Source organism: Mercenaria mercenaria, chromosome 4, assembly GCF_021730395.1.
Source record: "Mercenaria mercenaria strain notata chromosome 4, MADL_Memer_1, whole genome shotgun sequence".
NCBI lineage: Eukaryota > Metazoa > Mollusca > Bivalvia > Venerida > Veneridae > Mercenaria > Mercenaria mercenaria.
Window position 1 is genome coordinate 29,198,268 of NC_069364.1, and position 22,336 is coordinate 29,220,603.

Below are 22,336 nucleotides of genomic sequence, written 5' to 3' on the forward strand. Positions count from 1 at the left end.
TGCACATCTGTCCAACTGACATTTGATTCGTTTTTTATCAAATTTTGTTGCCGTTTTACTATCACTTATCTGTATTCAAATGCCAAATGTAATATACTGGTGGAAAGGTCGCCACTTAAGTTTTACAATGGCTCCCTTATCATAAAACTGGTTTGTTTGTAGAAGTCTTAGGAGATTGTTGTCATGACACTGTTAAGGAGCCCAGTTAACAGACTTTTTCGACGTACGTTGCATACATTGATATTTACTATAGAACAGAACATTCCACGTGCGCTCATACTGTTAGTCAACATTATTGGTCATGAACAAATTACTAAATCTTGCATCTAACGAAATTATGACTTTCTTTATACGGGTGATATACCCCTAAGATATGCTGCTTTTTATTAATAAGCGTAGCATTTTAACACAGGTTTTTTTTGGTTTACTTTCCAGAATTTCACTCATTCGTAGAACTTTATTCCGCAAGATCTTTAAATCCCTTTCAGAAAAAGGAAACTGACGGTGAATAAATTTACCATGCAGACAAACGCAAGACAAACTTTATTCGCGGTTGAAACGGCGATCTGCATACTTTGTGTTTGTCGCTCTACTTCGTGTGTTTTGAGCTTGTGAATTACAATAAGAGATGTATCGCTTTGGAATCGGTGCAGTAATAAGGACTGGATGATGTTCTCAATTTAGTCAGAAATTAAAATTTGACGTTGCAAAAGTTAATACACATGACCTATTAAATACATTTGGTGCTGACTGAATTGTTTCTTTGCGTCACAAAACTCATCTTTATACGGTTCGTCGCAAGAGAGAACTGGTTACGGTATTACAAGCCTTAGTAATTTTAGTATTTGTTGCTATATTGCAATGTATTAAGATTTTATTGGCACTCGGAAAAAAAAAACAAAAAAACAACACAATTCCCACTAGGGTCCATTACGGGAATACAATGTATGGAGATTTTTTGAACTTCGTCAAATCGTTCATAGGGTCCATTTTGACGTTGTCTAAAGATGTCAGTTTATGCCTCGGATGTGAGATATTTTCGTATTTGAGAGCTGCAGACCTAGGCATTTCAGAAATATTTTCAAAATGAATTTCGTGTGATAAATGTTGATTCTATGGAAGCGTGAAAGGGCGACCAGAGGATAATACGTTTTAGTACGTTACGGCTATGGAAAGGATTTCAAAGATATTAATACACTTTACAGAATTCATGTTTCATACAAGTATTTCTGGTCTTTTACACAAAAGAAGGATTATGTGATATTCATCTTCACGTTCGTTAACGTCACAAAGAATTCAAAATCCTTGTCATTCATCTCCAACCATAAACTTCCTTATCGTCTTCAGAGTTTCAGTTTTCGGTGCTTCCCCAGAAATCCATGCACCCTTCATGGAGTATTTTGATGCCGGAGGTTTCTTTCCATACACTTCTGATACCTCACGAATCAAACTGGGATAATTTCCGCAACAAAGGCCCACATATTGAACCCCTAAGGACTTAGCATCTTCTGCAAACTTCCGGATTTCTTCACGTGAACTGCGAACCTGATCTAAGTTGTGCGGGTACAAGTACTTTCCTGAAATAAAGGAAATATAGGACCTATATATCAGTCTCATATTATTGGTGCCACAGGAATCATTTGTTTTATAGGTATTATTTTACATTACATAATTAAACATTTACATATGATATATCAGTCTGGCATACGATTACCCACCTTTGAAAAAAAAACGCAACAGTGCCATGCAAACTAGGATGAATGTCTAGTATTTAACCACATGCGTGATCTGTTTAACTATTTAAACTGGTATAGCCAGATGGGTTTTACTACGCAAGGGCGATCACCCTGATCTTACTTGTCAAGTACTTATGATAGATGTGTCGTCATATACTGTCGTCAAAATTAGATTTAGTTCAATAAATGTAACTTGTCCAGCATTTTTCCAAAGGTGAATTGTAACACTTTTGCACAATCTAAGATAATTGATCAGTAGCCCCTATATGAACAAAACTATCAAATATTTTGTGGCCTGGGTACAAGTAGAACTGCTCAAATATTGTCCAAAAACAACCACACATATTCTAAGTTTGTTTCACTGTTCAAGGTTTTTCCTTCTTGTAATGAATTAACTATTTGGCATATGGCAATATTACTATCTCAAGGACTAAAACTGGTGTTTTATACCAATTCTGCAAAACTAAACCTACACCTTAAAAGGTATTACAACAGTATTGCTCAAGAAAAGTGTCCTTTGATATAACAGATTATTTAAAAATATTTCGCCTAAATCATGGGCAATAAAGCTGGATTTATCACTTACATTCTTAGTTAGTTCATGGGTCATAAATCGGAAATTATCACTTACATTCTAGGTAGATGCTATATGGAGGTATACTCTATTGAATTATCACTTACATTCTAGATAAGGGCTATCTGGAGGTACACAATATTGAATGATCACTTATATTTTAGGTAAGTGATATCTGGAGGTAAAAGCTATTGAATTATCACTTACATTCTAGGTAAGTGTTATCTGGAGGTAAACTATATTGAATTATCACTTACATTCTAGGTAAGTGATATCTGGAGATATACTCTATTGAATTAACAATGAAATAGGAAACTTTTGTAGTAATAAAAATGTAAAATGTTTAAGCCATTCATAATATTCCATAATTTGTATAAGAAATGTAGCCCCGAAGTCGATCGAAGAGGAGTTATAAGTGTACGCCAAGAGCAGATGATATAAAAGAAGTAGTTATATTTATTTTATGTTCTTCAATGGAATACTGAAATTTATCAGTGAAATAAAATTGATATTTTCACTTGTTAAACAGTGAAAATATCATTTTTATTTTTCACTGGTACGGAACTACACTTGAATGCGAACGAATATGAATTATATAGATATTAGGTAATTCCTTGCAAAATATACTTCAGTAAAGATATATATGTATAGAAATACTAACAGGATCATAAATATATACATTCTATCATAATAAAATATAAAAGAAATCAGGAAACGTAATAGAACTATTTACAATTTTTCTTCAAAGATATCCTGACGTCACGACATAATGACGTTATGTTGCGATGCACGTGACGTTGCGCGAACAAACTGGATATAAGTTTGTTAAAACCATTTACAAAACATAAAATAAATAGAAAATTTGTATGTTTCAGTGTAAGATCGAAATATATTTTACTCGTGAACACCATAATTTACATTTTCACTGGTGGCTGTGCCACTCGTGAAAATATTGCATTATAGTGTTCACTCGGTGAAATATATTTCGATCTTACTCTAAAACAAACAAATATCCTCTATATATTGGTCTTAGGAAATAAAGGCATTTAATCTTTAGAATTATAATATGTAAATGTCATATGAAAGCTTGATCACACCATGTTTTATTCTACCTGTGTTTGGATCCTTAACTGCATAAAAGGTTCTCTCCTTTTCTGTAGTCCTATAAGGCACCGGTATGGCAGCAATAGCTCCCTGTACATTGTAAAATAAACAATCTGATCACCTCGGCCTTTATACTACGCAATAGACGTGTACTATACGGAGAATACCGGAAATACCCGATGTTTCACGATTGTGTAGAAAATGCAGCATCTACATAAAATTATAAAAATGTCTTACTCCTTATACAGGGGTCAAATGCCTCAACATTTTATTATCTGGATACATAGGAAGGAAGTATAGGCTGTATTATTATATTAAAGGGGCTGAATAGGTGTGTCTGTTAAGTGTCCAGTATGGCAAAGTAAAGGGGTGGGACTATCAGTTATTTATAACTAAAGTTATTAATACCTTTCCTTCTCATTTAGTCCGCAAAAAAAGATATACCTGACACTTCAGAATCTGAATTCATGATATTTTTTTTCATGTCAGTAAATGTATTTTAGGAAAGGTAATGTAGTAACGGAAAAACTAGAACTGTGCCAATATCATACAATAGTTAAACTGCTAGAAACTTTGGTACCTTGCAAACGTTTCTTATTTCTCGCAAAAGTGGCATCATAATGTCAGGGCCACGTGAGCAGTTTAGACCAACAACCGCTGCTCCTTGATCTTCTAGACGTTTGAGCGCTTCTGTTATAGGGATATCATCGGTGGTCCGTTCCGGGATGTGAGCCGCCATTGTTATCACTGCTGGGCAACCTAATAATACACCAGAAACAGTTGGGTTTTTTTTTTCAAGACGAAAATAGAAAAATTACATCATCATGTCAATAGCTCAGGAGGTTGTTCCTATTTGTGACATGTATGGCCCAAGAAACAGTAGTCTTTAAGCGTCGTGTGGTGGCTGTAAAATGTATTCCAGTACTTGCGACTCAGTGATGTTATACTTAAACGCAAAAGAAACTGTGCATTTTATATTTTCAGATTTTCTCAGAATCCAGTGATGGCATGTTGTCATGTTTGGTATTATTTTAAAGGATAAACATTATCTTTTCAACAAACGTGATTTTGTTAACGTATTCGTTTAAGTTTTGAGGCATCTGCGTTTAGTAGGGCTCAAAATAAAAAAAAAATAATACACAAATAGCTTAGAAGCGTTTTCCTGTGTTCATTTACTGTAGTTCGATCAAAAGTGATGAAAATTTTGCATTATTTAGAGATTTACCCTAAGCCTTTTTTACGCAAGGGAAACAATCTAATTATATGGTGAAATTGTTGAGTGAACACCGTTTCTTAATCCTAATCCTGTCCGTGTTATATCAGTGCAAAGGAAAAGTAACCTATCTATGATAAATGCCATGTATGATTACACAGGTATGCATCTAACATTCTTGAAATTAATTTCTTCGATTTTCTCATATTTCTAGATATTTTTCCCATACTTTGACGCATATGTATGGGTAGTTGAGATTGTTCTCTTTCCAGCAGTAGCTTTTTCAACATATTTCACCTTGTGAAATTCTGTTGGTTTTGACATTTTAAAAAAAAATCGCCTGTTTGTTGACAAATTTCACCACAAAAAATGTCCTACTTTCCCCAGGGCAATCAGTTATTTAATCTTTACATAGTTTTGTATTCAGGTTGCTAATTCATGTGGCAAGTATGCATGCTTTTTCATGATTAGAGGTAAAAAGTGGGTAGTTTGCTTGAGGTACTAGGTCAATTGTCACCTAAGCCTATCATAAAGTCTTTGCGGAGTTGTCTCCATTTTTTCCAAATATTTCATCCGGGATCATTTTTTTTCAGCTCAAATAACTCTTTTTCAAGAAATAATATTTTAATAATTTTTTCAGTCTTCGTATTCTGATGCAGTTAACTTCACATACATATAATATAGATAGCTCCTACTTGAAGTTTGTATTTTCAGTTACAATGCCTACATTATTAATATCGTGTGGGTTTATTTTAAGGTTTAACTTTAAAATATTTAATTAGCGAGGGATAACTCTTGCTATACATGTTTACTTACTCTTGTCTTTAATTACCTTTCTTGAAAATGGTTTGAATAAACCAGTCCATAATTTTTGAGTTATTAAATTTCATTGGTCATAGTTCCGAATTACATTTTGTTTCGTTCTTTTTGATTGGTTTAGTCTTGGCGCTTTAGACTGTATTTCCCCGCGGTTTCTGACGTAGTGTGAGGTCAGTCCATTGTTTAGAATTAACTCTTTTCTTCACTGTTGTTTTTGTCTTCGAACTGATCACACGTTCTTTATCGAAAAACCCTCCCACCCTCCGCTAACTTACAGCCAAATAAATATATATATTGTTCTTAGTTTACAGTTATTAATTACTTTCTGTTTACATAAATATTGATATAATTTTATTTTTAATTAAATTCATTCTTGGATTACATGTGCAAGGGTGTGTGATCATACAGTCATGAACTCTGTATCAGAGACTGATGAAATGTTCATATATTCAGTATTCATGTGCTAATGTGATATCAGTGAAAAAATGATGTGTTCATGAACTCTGTTAGGCGCAGAGATGACGAGTAGTGTAGTGTCATGAACTCTGTTTCAGAGATGAACTGTGTTTGAATTTTCGTGATGTTGATATACTGTATGGTTAATGTTGTTAATAAGTATCTTGCCGTATGACGGTTTTCAGTATATATTTATATAATGGATAATTAAATTGATACACGTGTGATTATATTTGGCATTAAAATTCATATTTATTATTTGTCGTTTTCATTTTCCTTATAGAAGGAGCTAATTTGCCCGCCATTTTGTCTAACAACTTGCACAACACGCCGTCTTATGGAATTAACGTGACACTGTATTACGTTCACAAGAAGACGGTTCCATTCCAACCGCAAGGCGTTTTGAAGGTCGGGCAAATCGAGGACGGTAGGCAACAGTACCCGTTTGCACAAATCTATCTCTCAACAATATTATAGTGTTTCTATGGCAACTAATTGCCAGTGAAACTGCTATGACGGAACTTTTCTACTCAGCATCATCAAAGCCTCAATACGCTGACGTTCCGAAAGTCGTGGCATATTTGCTGCTTTAATATTTCGAATTCTAAAGTGATATTCGCATTCGTACATGTGCAAATGAATGTAAAGAAAACAAGTTTTACCACCTGTGCCTATGTATACATACTGCACGTGGAAATCGTGCGAAATCGCTATTAGAGATATTACGTAAGACATAGCCTAGCTTAGAAAACCGTAACGACTGAGATTCTTACAACTGTAGATCTACACTTTGTAGAATAAAAGTTATTAAAAAAGAAAAGTGCACAGTTTCTTTTGCGTTTAAGTATATATTGTCTAGTTCTTTGCGAACATAGAGTAACTTTATTTTTCTAGCTAGTAGAGCTATAACTAACTATTTAATCGCTTGAGATTAAACATTATAAGCTAGCGCAAAAACAAGCTCCGCCCCAGGATTACGTTGAACGGGTCATGTGACCGAATTCTAAGAATTAACTGAGCGCGGGTATAAAAGGCAGAAAATTAATATTTGCGTTCTTTTGCGCTCGACACTTTAATGAGGTAGGTTTAACACCTCTGACCATTAATGTATAATTTTATAATATTATATTAAGGTTTAGGAGTATATCACCAAAACACAGAAATACTTTATGAACGAACAACATCGTTACCAATATTTTACCTGACCATTACATGTTCTACCGTACTGTTCAGTACTTAAAAATATTCTGAAAAAGTTGCCCCCCTTTGAAAATGAACGCCATTTGTAAAGAAATAAAAATAAACAATTGCTGAAAACTGTGTTCCATCTAGTTATGTGAAATTTCAACACTCGCATGCTATTGCAAATGCATCAAAACGAACATGTGTAACAGTTCCTTGTAAATGGTGAGTTTTTAAAGGCGTTTGACTGTCCGGAAGTAGGACCCCATAAGCCACTCCTTTTCCGGAATTCAATGTTTATATCAGTATACTGACACTTGTTTTGTAGAGTAATATACACGCTATCATTACAAAAACTGCAAAACAAGTGTCAGTATACTGATATAAACATTGAATTCCGGAAAAGGACTGCCTAAAGAAGCCCAACTTCCGGACAGTCAAACGCCTTTAAAAACTCACCATTTTCAAAGAACTATTACACATGTTTGTTTTGATGCATTTGCAATAGCGTGCGATTGTTGAAATTTCACATAACTAGATGGAACACAGTTTTCAGCAATTGTTTATTTTTATTTCTTTACAAATGACATTCATTTTCAAAGGGGAACAACTTTTCAGGATATTTTAAGTACGGATCAGTACGGCAGAACATGTAATGGTCAGGTAAAATATTGGTAACAATGTTGTTCGTTTTTCAAAAATTTCTGTGTTTTGGTGATATACTCCTAAACCTTAACAATTTGATGAAAATGTTTATAAAACAATGTAAAATTTGAATATGGACATATGTGTGTCATCAAACAGTGGACATGACGATACATTTTACCAGTACAAAAAGATAGATACAGTAGAAAAGTGATCAATGATAGTTCATATAATAGATCTACAATATTGATGATTATTACGATAAAGGTTATGTAATGGTGATGTTTTTGTTAATGGTGATAATAATGATGATGATGAAGATTATTATGATGGTGATGTTGTTGTTGATGATGATAATAATGATATGACTGATGATGATGATATGACCATGAGGTTTATGATGATGGTGATGATGATGTTGTTGATTATGATGATGAAAATTATGATGGTGATGATGATGATGATGATGAGCCTAGATATTGTAGCTCTAATTGCCACTTATTTAGATCTATTGGCTATTTACAAAGTTGTCCACCCAAACACCACCGAGATGCCAAAGAAAAGAATTACGGAGCAGGTTGAAGGACCGGGAGATGAGGGTTGTAGGAGTGCAGACGGAGTCGGAATGTCTGGAAGCATCAGAAACAAGGCTTTCAACATCATTCAGACAAGAAATTACCAGGTAATCTATTTCACACTTGTTTTGGAAATATGATTTTTCTCATGTTAATATAAAACTTAAAGGGAAATATGGAACAATGTAAATTTCTCAGTTATTTTATAGTCAATGGGGAAAAAAAGATGGAATTAGGCAACTGTTAGAATTAAACTATAAACCGTGAAACCTTTTCCATGGTCCCTGATTGCCCTTAATGCGAGCTCAGCTTCACCAAAGGCGTCAAATGTCTCTCCAATAATGTAATCCGCTCCCCCTTCTACACACCAAATGACTTGCTCCTGACAAAAACATAGTTGGAGTGATAATCAGACATAGACTGGCTCCCGTCCTATGCTTGTTCTTATTTACATATATAAGAGGGAAGTAACTCCAGCAGGTTCTTTCTACATTGATATTTTTATTGCCCCTGGTTTTAAACATAGGGTCAGCCATCAGTGAGTCAGGCTTAAATTTTTCTTATAAAATGTTTGCAGTAACTGTAAAAAGAACCATGCATTCAGGGAGCCAGGCTATCAGACAATGTATTTTTGTTGTTGTTTTTTTTTTTTTTTTTTTTTTTGTTTTTTTTTTATTTATTTATGTTAAAGTAAGTTGTGTAAGCCTGAATATGAAAGCATCAACTTTGTTTGAACCACAAACGAGTCCTCTTTCTGGAAAACCAGTAATGGTGTAATATAAGAAGGCGTGATCGTGACTCTAGTGGTGCTCGAACCCACGACCCCCAGCTTTTATTGAATAAAGATCATATCATAACCGACATTTATGTTATTAGACGATATTTTAAGTACTTGTGTTACAACAATGGAGGCAGATTTTTCTCGGTTTTGCGTTAATTGTTTTACCTTGAACATGTCATATATTTTCTGATGACTTTCCTTGTCCGTTGTCGAATAGAGGGGCGTGTTTGACAATCCGCCGGCCATGAGTTTACCGTATTTATCGGCCACCTTCCGTGCAATACTGAGAGCATCCCTGTTCAATTTTTCCAGCTCGTCTTCCCGACCTTGAAGCTTCATATACTCCCGATGACCAAAGTACTGCCAATACAAAATTCAAAATGATAACATATTCTAACATTTTATGACACTTTTTCAAATATGGACCCTAGACTGAAAATCAGAAAAAAAAATACATGGTAAAGGTTTGTTCAAATTCCTGCCGGAATAAGCACGTTTTCGGTATAACAGAAAGCAAAATTACTTTTAAATTTTAAAATTTTCTTGATTTAAAGTATCAAAATATTTACTGTAAATGCTTCAATGACGTCACTTCCGGCAAGTGCAAATTCTTCATGCAGCGTCTCCACTTCATCCGGCTTTTCTAAAACAACAACGGGAACCTGGGAACCAAACTGCGCAAAGCCGCGTCTTTCAATTTCCCACAGGTATCCTTCCGCGATAACAATAGAGTCCCCGTCTCTTAGGCGTTCAAGTAAGCCTGTTGAAACATAAACGGCAAATTCATAGCTTAATGAATATTAAGCCATTAGATACAAAACTTTTAAACGGTACCATTTTAACATTTGCTTAGTTATTGCCTGCTCAAAGGGGGAAAATCAGAATTTATAGAAAACAGTTTGGGTAGTAAATCTGCGGCAGTTTTATAACGATTATTTTTTAAAGTATGAAAAGTATCTCTAATACCAGTTTAATGAGGCAATGTATATAGGTAAAAATGATCTGCACTTTGAAACGGTTTAAGATTTTCATCTTAAAAACAGATGAAACAACTTTCCAAATATTAGATGATGTGCCTAATTACATGGTTAGAAAAGTACCATTGTCAATGTTGCATATAAAAAGTTATAGTTAGAGTCATAAAGGGAGGTAATAAAAAACAAGATTCAGTAAAACATTCTAGTATACTCAGCAATATTCATACCTATGATAAATGTTATGAAAGCAATTATCGCACATAGGATTTAACAAGAAACTGATATATTTTGTATTCATACATGGTAGCCATATTTTAAACAGAGCCGTTATAAACCTTTAAAAGGCATTATAAACCTTTAAAAGCTGTTTTAGAGGGGTGCATATTTACATATATTAAACGTTTCTTACCTTTCATTGTCTTTCCGTTCTGTCTTACTTTGTTTCACACATACAATAGTATGATGAATTTACATATGAGCCGCGCCATGAGAAAACCATTATAGTGGCTTTGCGACCAGCATGGATCCAGACCAGCCTGCGCATCCGCACAGTCTGGTCAGAATTCATGCTGTTCGCTTTCATAGCCTATTGCAATTAGAGAAACCATTAGCGAACAGCATGGATCCTGACCAGACTGCGCAGATGCGCAGGCTGGTCTGGATCCATGCTGGTCGCAAACGCACTATGTTTGTTTTCTCATGGCGCGGCTCAGTTATAAATTTCCTGACTGATTGTACAGTTATCGGGGACACAGGGGCTGGTATTGAATTAAAAGTTTCTCACCGAATGAAAGAAACACATGTACATGTATTTGCCTTTCAAGAAGTACATACTTAAGAAGATTAATACAGTGGCAGATCTAGATTAAAAACATTAAGTGTTTTTCAGTTTACTGTTATATCTTTCATTATATAGTCTTTCATTAAAATCATTTCCATTGGTCTAAACACAGTCAAATGATCAGTAAAACCTGGTACTGACTTGAGGGTGGGGCGTAATGCATGTATTGGTCATGTTGAAGTTTGCTTAATTAATGTTTGGTATACATTCAATGAGATATTGTATTTATACTTATCGTTTGCGTTGAGCGTTATCACTGTTGAAAGAACTGATGAACTGTTAAATTTAAATCTTATCAGTTATAAATTTAGAAGTATGGTGGCTGGTTTCTGCCATGTCGCTCTGGCGTGAAGGTCCGCCAGTACGCCAAAACACAAGAACGATTAACTAAAAAGTGCGCTGTTACGACAAATGAGTATTGTCACGCTAGTTAGTCGTTCTGGCGTGTTAGCATTCTTCAAACTAGCCAACACGTCGGAACGAAATGGCAGAAATATGCCACCGTAGAAAATAAAGAAGGCTGGCATTAATATTAAAACAATAATTATAAACTGTTACATTTCCTTGACTAAACTGTAAAGAACTTTCGTTATTTTTTATCGTGTCGTGTACATTCGGTCATAAATAGATAAAAGAAGCTAACACCAGGGAAACGCATGCTTTCGCATAGTATGACCTTCGATGGCTATATAAAGAAATGATAATCATAATTGAGCCGCGCCATGGGAAAACCAACATAGTGCATTTGCGATCAGCATGGATCCAGACCAGCCTGCGCATCCGCGCATTTCTGGTCAGGATCCATGCTGTTCGCTAACGGTTTCTTTAATTGTAATAGCCTTTGAAAGCGAACAACATGGATCCTGACTAGACTGCGTGGATGCGCAAGCTGGTCTGGATCAATGCTGGTCGCAAACGCACTATGTTGGTTTTCTCATGGTGCGGCTCATAATATATATATGAGACGTAGGGTAAAATCAAGTACAAGAATTATGAACTTGGTTTATCTAAAAGATAAGAATTAGAACATGACACGTGTACTTAAAGATGTTTTTCACAATTATTTCTAGCGGACAGAATTTTTTGTAACTTTGCATATTTATAGATTGATGTATAACAAGTTAAAATAAAAAATAAAAATAGTAGGTACCCGTGCTTCTTTTTTCAATATTCAAAGTTTATTAAGAACACCAAATCGGTATTTTTGTCTGAAGAAACAGTACATACATATCATAATAAAACTACTGCAAACAATTATTTATTCGAAGTTTCACTCTGATGTTACTGTTTATGCATCCGAATTTATAACACCACTATAACTATGTATAAAATGTCAACATGTAGATATATTAACTCAGAAAAATTACTCTTGACAGATGTTGAAAGTATCTGAAACTGAGAAAAACACGAAGTATTTTTTTAATATGTAAAATCTAGCGGACAGAATTTTTCCATATTTTATATTATGTAAGCTAGAACTAAGACAAAAAATCTAAACCAAAAAAAATAATATCAACCCGTGCTTGTTTTCAAGAAAAATTAAAAAATATTCACTCCACCCACAAAAGTATTTTTTCATTACCCCACCCACCTAAAAATTATGAACATTTTTTTTTTCTTACAAAACAAATTGCACAATGTTATTATCAGTTCCTTAACCAATATTTTTACTCACATGCGGAATAATGCTCTTTTAAGGTTGCATGCCTCTAGGTCAAATACTTTTTGAGATACGTGCTACACAAGCTTTCACATCCCATTTACGTATATATTTGACCACGTCAAGGGACATAAATCTGTTTTTATTGAGTGAAACCTCAAATAAAAGCACTGGTGCCCAACTTCGCATGCTGAATTTAATTCTTGTATGGTTTCACGACTCTTGGCGCATATAATTTTGAGGTACGTGCGACACAAATGTTTAGACCCTTTATGTACAATTTGACTATCAAGGGCCATAACTCTGGTCTTACTAGGTGAAAAACGGGATGGGGCACAAAAAGTATAACAACATTTTTAGGAAGTCACATTTAAACTTGAAGGAGATATATCTACGTTAAGATTTTCTGGAATTTTATTTGACTTGGAGTCGGCCGCATCATTACTGGACGAAATAGTTTACTTTCAAATTGGCTGTCCACAATGTATTCGATTCGAGCACTTCCTACAACTACTCCTCCAATAAAGCACCATCATTTTTAAAGGTAAAATATGGATGCACGACCTATATTGTCAGTACATACGATATATTTTGCGCGAGTGCGCTACATATCCGACAATTATGCAATTTCGGCGGCGAATTCTGAACTTTACAGTGGATATCGCTGCTGCGTGATTGAGCTGCGCACAAAATATTGTGATGAACTCCTTTAAGGTAGACAGATAATAAGGCCACACCAAAGTAATTTCTTCGTCATCGGATTTTTTTCCAAAAAATTTAGGAGCGAGCGAGCGAGATAAAAATAAAAATATTTGTTTTTGGATTTCACCTATTTTTGGAGCGGGCGATAAGCGATTTGAAGAAAAAAAAAACAAAAAAAAAACCTCGTCACAAAAGTCACAAAAGTCAACAAGCACTGCAAAAACATATCAAAATGGCTTGAAAATACATAAAAGAACCAAAGATCCTCAGATGTTTAAGGTTTAATTACAAACTGTTCCCAAAATACATTACAAACATTTAGACATTTAAACAAACTGGAAGACAACAGGCGGATACAAGAAGATCTAGCAATTTGACCATATTTCTAGTGTATAGAACTAATGTGTTTGCTAAGTTTTATCCTAGACAAGCCAGTACCCTGGCCACATAAAGGGTTTTGCCTTAGATTCTATCACTACATAAGTTACTCTCATGTAGTGTACATATATAACAGAAATCATTATATATATGGAAAATTCTGCAATATCCCCACCAGTATATTAGGTATACTCATGACCTATATATCAAAGTGTCTGTCAATTTTCAATGCAATTTCACAAGATACCAGGAATCCATCATTCACTGATGACCAAATTCACTTGTAAAGTCGATAACACATTTTGCACTTTCTGTTGTTCTTTGATTTCACATTTAACTTTGGCAGATAAGGAAAGACTTACTTTAGATGATGCAAGTCTGAACAATAAATGCATTGTCACCTTTAGTTTCTTTTTGATAACTAGATCTGATGGTACCCATTAAACAAATCTGAAAAAAGGATCTATATACAGTTATATAATATTCTTGTTTTTCAACTGTACTTGAAAAATAAAAAAGTAAGCCTTTAATGCATCTTTTCTTGGATTGTGAGTTTGTAAGCTCTTTAGGATTCCTCTGCCCTAATAAAGTTCCATGTGCGTACCCATTCTCCGCAAGAAAATTGTGTTCATTTTACATGGCTGATAGAAGCAATGTTCAAGTCCTTAAAATCAAAGTTATTCCAACAATACATTATCTATGATGTAACACTGTATGTGAAGTCCAAACTGAATTATACCGCCTGTTCATCATTTAAGTACTACCAAATTACTGCTGATATAAGTGTATAATTTTAAGGATTGCAGCAAAACGTTGTTTTAATCACCAGCCATTATTAAATGACACTGTTTTAAAATGTTTGGCGGAAACTCTTTCTAATGATCTTTCAAGGATTTATTTACACATTCTAACGGTCATTTCGGGTGTCAGTTTTGCGAACTGGGGCAACACAGAGCCTCAAACATGTTCTTCTGGTGTTTTAATGGACAAATATGATTAAAATTATTAAATTTTATCAACTACTGTCGCTTCACAGTGATAATAAGGCCCCTAAACGGTGAAAAACGCCCGCTCTGAAATTTTTTAATCGGTCTGCAAAATCTGAAGTGAGCGGAAGCTGATTTTCAAAAAAAAAATATTTGTTTTTGATTTTGGAAAAAAAATGGAGCGGGAAATCCGTTGACCAAGTAATCAATTTGGTGTGGCCTAAGATATGTAAATCCCTTGGAAGCATAATAGAATGCAAGCAAGCAAAATAATACTAGACTCGGTCTGACTGAGTCTGTTCATGGCAAGTAATGGAAAATGCAGCACCTCTTATAGCCCCTAGAACCGGCTTTAAGCGGAATTCTGTTACAAAGATATTGAATGGAATCCGTGATCTGAAGGGAACAGAAAATATAACAATACTGAATCCAAGTACGGTGAGACTTTTTGCGGCCACCACACGGCACCCAGTTAAGATTGCTGTTATTCGTAAATAGCACCATTAATGAAAAATAAAAAGGCATTCAAAACACAAAATGAGGAAATTTCTGAGCCCGTTAGTTCGGCTTTCAATCACAAGGGAAAAAAAATCTCCATTTTTTTTTTCATTTTCAACGGGATTTGGGATTTGAAACAGCAAAAGAATGCTCATTTTACTGACCAACGTTTTCGATCGCAAAACGTAATTCGCTTCTTACCAGTTGCAGTGGGTCAGTCAGATATTGGTCATGTAATAAGTTTACGACTGAGCTCTTAATGAATGTTAGATGTTCTCTTTGAATTTGAATGCTTATTTACAGCAGACAAGTTCGATTTTCGGTCAGACTTATAGATTAATTCCAATATTTGAAAAAGTTATATCTGACGATATTACCTTAGTCAAGACCGATTTTTAATAACATCAGATTTAAAACACCAGAAATATTATTGCCTTTGATGTAGCAAAATGCCATATTGCATTTGGTCAAGTTGAACGATGCGTGAAGTTGGCAGAGGCTTAGACATTAGACATTCGTATAGATATTAAAAAATCGAAGCGAATGTCTATCTGTATAGGCATTAGAGATCCGTATAGACATTAAAAAATCGAAGCGAATGTCTATCTGTATAGACATAAGAGATCCGTATAGACATTCAAAAATTGAGGCGAATGCCTATCTGTATAGACATTAGACATCCGTTTAGACATTCAAAACAATTACTGCGAATGCCTGTCTGATTAGACATTAGACATTCGTGTAGACATTCAAAAAATCGAGGCGAATGTCTATCTGTATAGACATAAGACATTCGTTTAGACATTAAAATATCAATGCGAATGTATTAAGTGTCCTCGATTTAGCGATTAACTTGGTAAATCTGATAGGCTTGTAATATTGCAACGCATAAACTTGCCAGAATAAGGAATAAAAAATAGCCAAATTCAAACATTAAGAAGTACGTTATTTGTTGTTAAAGAAATTTTGACAATGAAGGATTCGAACACAGCACTTGAACAGTAACCTGTCATTATATCTACAACGTATCAGCTTCAATTATGCATACCGGTTTTTATAGAATTCGGGACTGCAGCCTGCATGCCCCTCCGATTATCTTATGAAAATGGTCGATCTTGGGACAGAATGGCGGATAAAAATGGGTTATGCACTATAAGAGTCTTGCCCCTATCCATTCCAGCTCTCGAACTCTACTCTAAAATAATCACAAATAATTTCAGAAGATAAATACCTTTTACAAATATATTGGCTGCCTGAAATTCCTCAGAATATAAAAATATAAAATTTTCTGGAAGTACTACACGTCACAATGATTTGTCTTTGATATGAGTTATGAACAACAGGGTGTCATGTAAAATTGCTGTCCTCGACCCTTCCCACTTCAAATATATAAATACTGACACTCTTTACGTATGTCCCAGAGTGCGATAAATTAGTCTATGGTTTTCCTTTTGGGTTTTGGGGTATCGTAGGTGGCTAAGGGCTACGGCGTATAAGTTCTCATTTTATAGGAGTATCGTGCCATTTTTAGTACAGGCTCTCGGGGGAAGGTCGTGAGAAATCCGTACGGACGCCGCGTGCAGTTGCCGTGAAGTCTCTGCAAGCTTCCCACGGAAATCGTATGGCGCTCGTCCGTAGCGTATAAAGAGGAGTGTTGTGTAAAAATTCATATTTCTGCTGACCTGCCTCAACTGCAACCGCAGGTATACCGCTCTGAGTGTTAGTGGTACTCTCATTTCTCTGAAGAGACAAATAATGGAAACATGCTGGAGATGGCCAATATATATAGCCATGCCCATAGCAAGGCCGCCACACGGCAATGGTGCGGCAGCTATAAGGTTGCCGTGCGATGATTGCTCAATATCCGTGTGTTTTCATGGGTACTGCACGGGCAGCGAGCGGCAGCCTTACGGCAGCTGTCGAGGGCTGTTCACAATCTCCCTACAATTTCTTTTGGGCACCATGTCCACGGAAAATCGTGCGATGGTTGCACGATCAGCGCGCGGCCTCCTAACGATGCCCGTGCGGGGATTGTGCAATGCCAACCGAGACCTGTGTACGGGCTACGGGGCTTACGATTTTGTATAACTTTTCGCTAAATAAAATTGTAGAGGCTGCAGAGCCCGTGAATGCGTACAAAAATCACACAGCTGCCTCATGCCTTCACACGGAGGCCGCACGGAAAGGTAGATACGGGCAATCTACGGGCTCTGCAGACGCATCGCAAGCCAAATGTGAACTAGGCAAAACTAGAAATTGCTTTTGTAAAAAAGCACATGTCTCCCCCAATGCAAAGTCCTATAGGCAAGAAGTCAATAGGGGTCAGGAGCGAAAGTCAAAGAGACACTGATGGTTGGCTGCAATAGGGATCATCTACTTGGCATGTCCAGTCATCCCGCTAAATTTCAACACTATTGGCCTAGTGGTTCTCAAGTCACTGTTCAGGCTCCTGTGACCTTGACCTTTGATCAAGTGACCTCAAAATAAATAGGGGTCATCTACTCTGCATGTCCAATCATCCTATTAAGTTTCAACATTCTAGGTCAAGTGGTTCTCAAGTTATTCTCCAGAAATGATTTTACATGACCAGGCCCCTGTGACCTTGACCTTTAATAGACTGACCCCAAAATCAAAAAAGATCATCTACTTTGCATGTTCAATCATCCTATGAAGTTTCAACATTCTGGGTCAAGTGGTTCTCAAGTTATTGATCGGAAATTGTTTTCCATGTTCAGGCTCCTGTGACCTTGACCTTTGATCAAGTGACCTCAAAATAAATCGGAGTCATCTACTCTGCATGTCCAATCATCCTATTAAGTTTCAACATTCTAGGTCAAGTGGTTCTCAAGTTATTCTCCAGAAATGATTTTACATGACCAGGCCCCTGTGACATTGACCTTTAATAGACTGATCCCAAAATCAATAGGGATTATCTACTCTGCATGTTCAATCATCCTATGAAGTTTCAACATTCTGGGTCAAGTGGTTCTCAAGTTATTGATCGGAAATTGTTTTCCATGTTCAGGCTCCTGTGACCTTGACCTTTAACAGAGTGACCCCAAAATCGATGGAAGTCATCTACTCTGCATGTTCAATCATTCTGTGAAGTTTCAACATTCTGGATCAAGAGGTTCTGAAGTTATTGATCGGAAATTGTTATCAATGTTCAGGCCGCTGTGACCTTGACCTTTAACGGAGTGACCCCAAAAACAACAGGGATTATTTATTCCGCATGCTCAATCATCCTATGAAGTTTCAACATTCTTGGTCGAGTGGTTCTCAAGTTACTGACCGGAAAGGGTTTTCAATCTTCAGGCCCCTGTAACCTTGACCTTTCACGGAGTGATTACAAAATCAATAGGGATCATCTTCTTTACGTGTACAATCATCCTGTGAAGTTTCAACATTCTGGGTCAAGTGATACTCAAGTTATTGATCGGAAATTGTTTTTAATGTTCAGGCCCCTGTGACCTTGACCTTTGACGGAGTGACCCCAAGAACAGAAAGGTTCATCTACTCTACATGACCAATCATCCTATGAAGTTTCAACATTCTAGGTCAAGTGGTTCTCTAGTTATTGATCGGAAATGGTTTGCAATCTTCAGGCCCCTGTGACATTGACCTTTGACGAAGTAACCCCAAAAACAACAGAGATCATCCACTCTTCATGACCAATCATCCTATGAAGTTTCAACATTCTGGGTCAAGTGGTTCTCTAGTTATTGATCGGAAATGGTTTTCAATGTTCATGCCCCTGTGACCTTGACCTTTGACGGAGTGACCACAAAAACAATAGGGGTCATTTACTCTTCATGATCAATCATTCTCTGAAGTTTCAACATTCTGAGTCAAGTGGTTCTCTAGTTATTGATCGGGCCCCTGTGACCTTGACCTTCGACGAGTGACCCCAAAAACAATAGGGGTCGTCTACTCCAGCAGCCCTACAACCCTATGAAGTAGGAAGGTTCTAGGTCAAATGGTTCTCCAGTTATTGCTCGGAAATGAAGTGTGACGTACGGACGGACGGAAGGACAGGACAAAACAATATGTCTCCTATTTTTCTGCGGATGGGAGGGAGGTGTCTCAGGCGTCCGAAATAGACATCATTATTTGAGCCTTATTTTTATTCTTTTTTTCTTTGTTCTGTTTCATTATTTTCTGTGCTATGCTGTTGTGTTTTACGTATGGTGTTATTTTTCAGTTTCATTATGCTCCATATGCTGTTGTGTTGTGTTTTAAGGGTGACGTCTGTTTGGAATGAAACCCACACAGTTTTTCACTTATTTAGGGAAAAACCCTTTCGATTGTCTTTTGAAAAAGAAGATATTTATATGAGACATGGCTTAGTAGACAGAGTATAAGTATATACAGAAATATTCTATTTATTTTCTTGATTATCAACTGTCACATTGTCTATTTGTGATACGTCGTGTTACTCGATGATACGCCGTGTTTACACATATGTTATGCACGGCGTATTAGGCATTTCAAGTCTATCCCAATGACGATGTAAACCGGATTAAGGATGTAAGGGGGCATCTCAAAATATTCAAGTGATGTATTAAACTGCTTTTTTTCAGATGGTATTAGAGTAATATTAAGGCCACGACTTTATTCATTTATTTCATAACAATCTTGTGGAATATCTTATTATGTCATAACTTTATTTTAAACGTTTTAGAGTGAGGTTGTACACGAACATTAATTTGAGCAATGTTGGATATCAACAGGAAGGCGTTTAAATTCAGAGCTGTATACATTTGTAACCTGGTTTCCAAGAAAGACAAACGTAAACAATTTCAAGCAGAACTGTAAAATAGATAAACTTTTACTATAGAATTTTAAACGTTTTCAAAAGGCTGCATTATACGGAATAGCATTAGTGCCAGCTGCTTGTTACGTTATGAAGTAATAAATTTAAACTTCGAGTTACTTTATATTTCGAAAGTTTGAGATACCTTACTCGAAATATCGTCTTGCTAGCTTGACATTTCGAATTAAGTTACTCCAGAAATGGAATTTTACTAATCTTTAATACTCAACATTTCAACTTTATATCTGGAAATTTCGACTTAAGATTATATGTTTAAAACTGGACTGCGATGTTCGATCTCCAGCTACTGCAAAGACAATGCTATATGTCACTTATTATGTAGCCATATGGTGACCGCCGCCGATACTCTGGTCGTAGTTTTTATTCGGAAGTCGGTTGATCGACCGCCAGTCTGTATTTTTCTGTTTTGGAATTCACATGACCGACCGATCGACATACGGAAGGCTATATAGAGCTCGAGTCCATGTTCACAATTCGTATCACGCGTCGATCGTATATCATTTCCGTATTCGTCAAACCGTTTTGATATAATCGAAAGTAGTTTTTTACATATGAGGAAAGAGGAATGTTGTTCCAAATATCTCTGTATTTATTCATTCTGTGCTATCCTCTTTTTTTGTATGGTGGCTGATTTCTGACATTGCGTAAATTATTCTGTCGCAGCTATATAACGACAAACGTCGTTATAGCGCCCCCGCAGAACTTCGCCCCACCAAACGTCGCCCAACGGAACGTCGTTATGACGCCCCGTCAAATACCTTCCCGCCGAATGTCGCCTTGCATAACGTCACTCCACCAAACGTCATTATGGCACCCCGTCAAACATAGCCCTAAAAACGTCGCCTGACTTCAGGGCCTGAGTTTTGCATTGCACTTGCCGTATCATTGATGAAGTAAAATCGGATTTCTCTACGAGTGCTGAATTTACTGTTCGGATTAGATCTGCCATGATCCTTGTCTAACCCCCTCACGAAGGTGTTGTATTGACGTTTCAGATAGGGATCTGGTGTTTGCTCGCACGACAGTCCATCTAACTGAGGCAAGCGTAAGGTGTTTTTCCAATGTTGGACAACTTTATAATATGGGTAAAAATTATACGGTGGTGGGTGTGTGTGGGGGGGGGGGCGGCGGACTGTAATATGAGGTCGTGGTTGGGAGTGTGTAGAGTGGCGCTCGGGATAGGAGTGAGCAATATTCTCTGGTAATATGTCACTAGAGACTTACAAATATTCCATCAATATCAAACTCTTACTACCTACCTTTTATCTCCAGTTTAACAAGCAAATTCGACGAATTGGTATCCCCCGCCGAAAGGGTTTGTGGTGAGGAATGGCAAAAATATATATCCGGCAAAAAGTTAAGGATGCTACTAAGAAGCAAATAATTTCATTAGTCAAAATCAATTTAACAGAAAACAAATATTTAATTAAGGAGTACATAATAAATGTATGATACTTTGATCCTGACTAAAGAATTTTTTTGAATGGAATATGCTTACTGCAATAAGCTTAGCTTTTAAAATTAAATGCAGTTAATTGAAATGGGAGCTTGAAGTTTAACTGGAACGAAATATTGTCTTTGAGTGGTTTTGCACCAGGTGTTGCTGTTTAACATGTACATTTGAACTTAAAAGAACAGATGTCCTTAAGAGAACACAATCAAGTAAGATATCTTGAACATGGCTGGGGACAAGGTTGGTGCAGTGGGGGGAGTGGGGAAGAGGTGTTGAACGGGTGAGGACACAAAACTTCACATGTTGATTATAAATATTGACGAAAAATTAAAAAAAAAAATGGGTGAAGTGGAGTGGGGGAGCGGGGGGTGGGGGCAGAGGATGCATGATCGGTGTTGGGCATGACTGGTCGGAGGAGCGAGGTGGGAGAATGGTACAACTTGAACGTTGATAAATATTCAAGTAAGGTTTAGAAAAAAAAAACTAAAATAAGGAATGATTTTTTTGGGGGGGGGGGGATGGGTGGGGGAGTGTGAGGGGGAGGGGGGGGGTGACCAAGGGTAAGGTAAGGGGGTGACCAACTTCACATGTTTATAATAAATGTTCATGAAAAAGAATGAAAGAAATTCAATGAAATTCTACCAAATGGTAAATTTGTTATGTACAAATATGTGGATTTTTATACAATTAAAGGGCAATAACTCTGAAGTTACAAAAGAAATCCAAACGAAATTGTGTGTACACAACCACATTATGGTGATCTAAATTCGGTTTAAGTTTCATAGTTCAAGGTCAAATATATCAAAAGTGATGATGCAGAAATTGCCATATTTATAGTACCCTATATAGTTAACACTAGACACTTCTAAGGGCCATAACTCTGGTGTAACTTGGGCAATCTGACTGAAACTTGATGGGCCCC

At 36.3% G+C, this 22,336-nt stretch overlaps 1 protein-coding gene across 1 annotated transcript; it reads right to left on the minus strand.

Annotated features, from left to right (window-relative positions):
- Positions 1-682: 682 nt before the first annotated feature.
- On the minus strand, positions 683-10,615 carry LOC123552786 (betaine--homocysteine S-methyltransferase 1-like). The gene is made up of 7 exons (XM_053540861.1): positions 10,472-10,615; positions 9,655-9,845; positions 9,251-9,445; positions 8,575-8,686; positions 3,995-4,173; positions 3,423-3,504; positions 683-1,577 (listed from the first exon to the last, which is right to left on the minus strand). The coding sequence occupies exons 1-7, from the start codon at positions 10,476-10,478 to the stop codon at positions 1,309-1,311; spliced, it is 1,035 nt and encodes a 344-aa protein (XP_053396836.1). The 5' UTR covers positions 10,479-10,615; the 3' UTR covers positions 683-1,308.
- Between the last annotated feature and the right edge of the window lie 11,721 nt (positions 10,616-22,336).

What these genes read in the sequence shown, in the direction of transcription:
- LOC123552786 (XM_053540861.1), bottom strand. An exon ending in ACGTCATTGAAGCATTTACA is followed by an intron (nt 9,446 to 9,654) that starts GTAAATATTTTG and finishes TTGTATTGGCAG; the next exon opens with TACTTTGGTCATCGGGAGTA. An exon ending in AAATAAGAAACGTTTGCAAG is followed by an intron (nt 3,505 to 3,994) that starts GTACCAAAGTTT and finishes TACAATGTACAG; the next exon opens with GGAGCTATTGCTGCCATACC.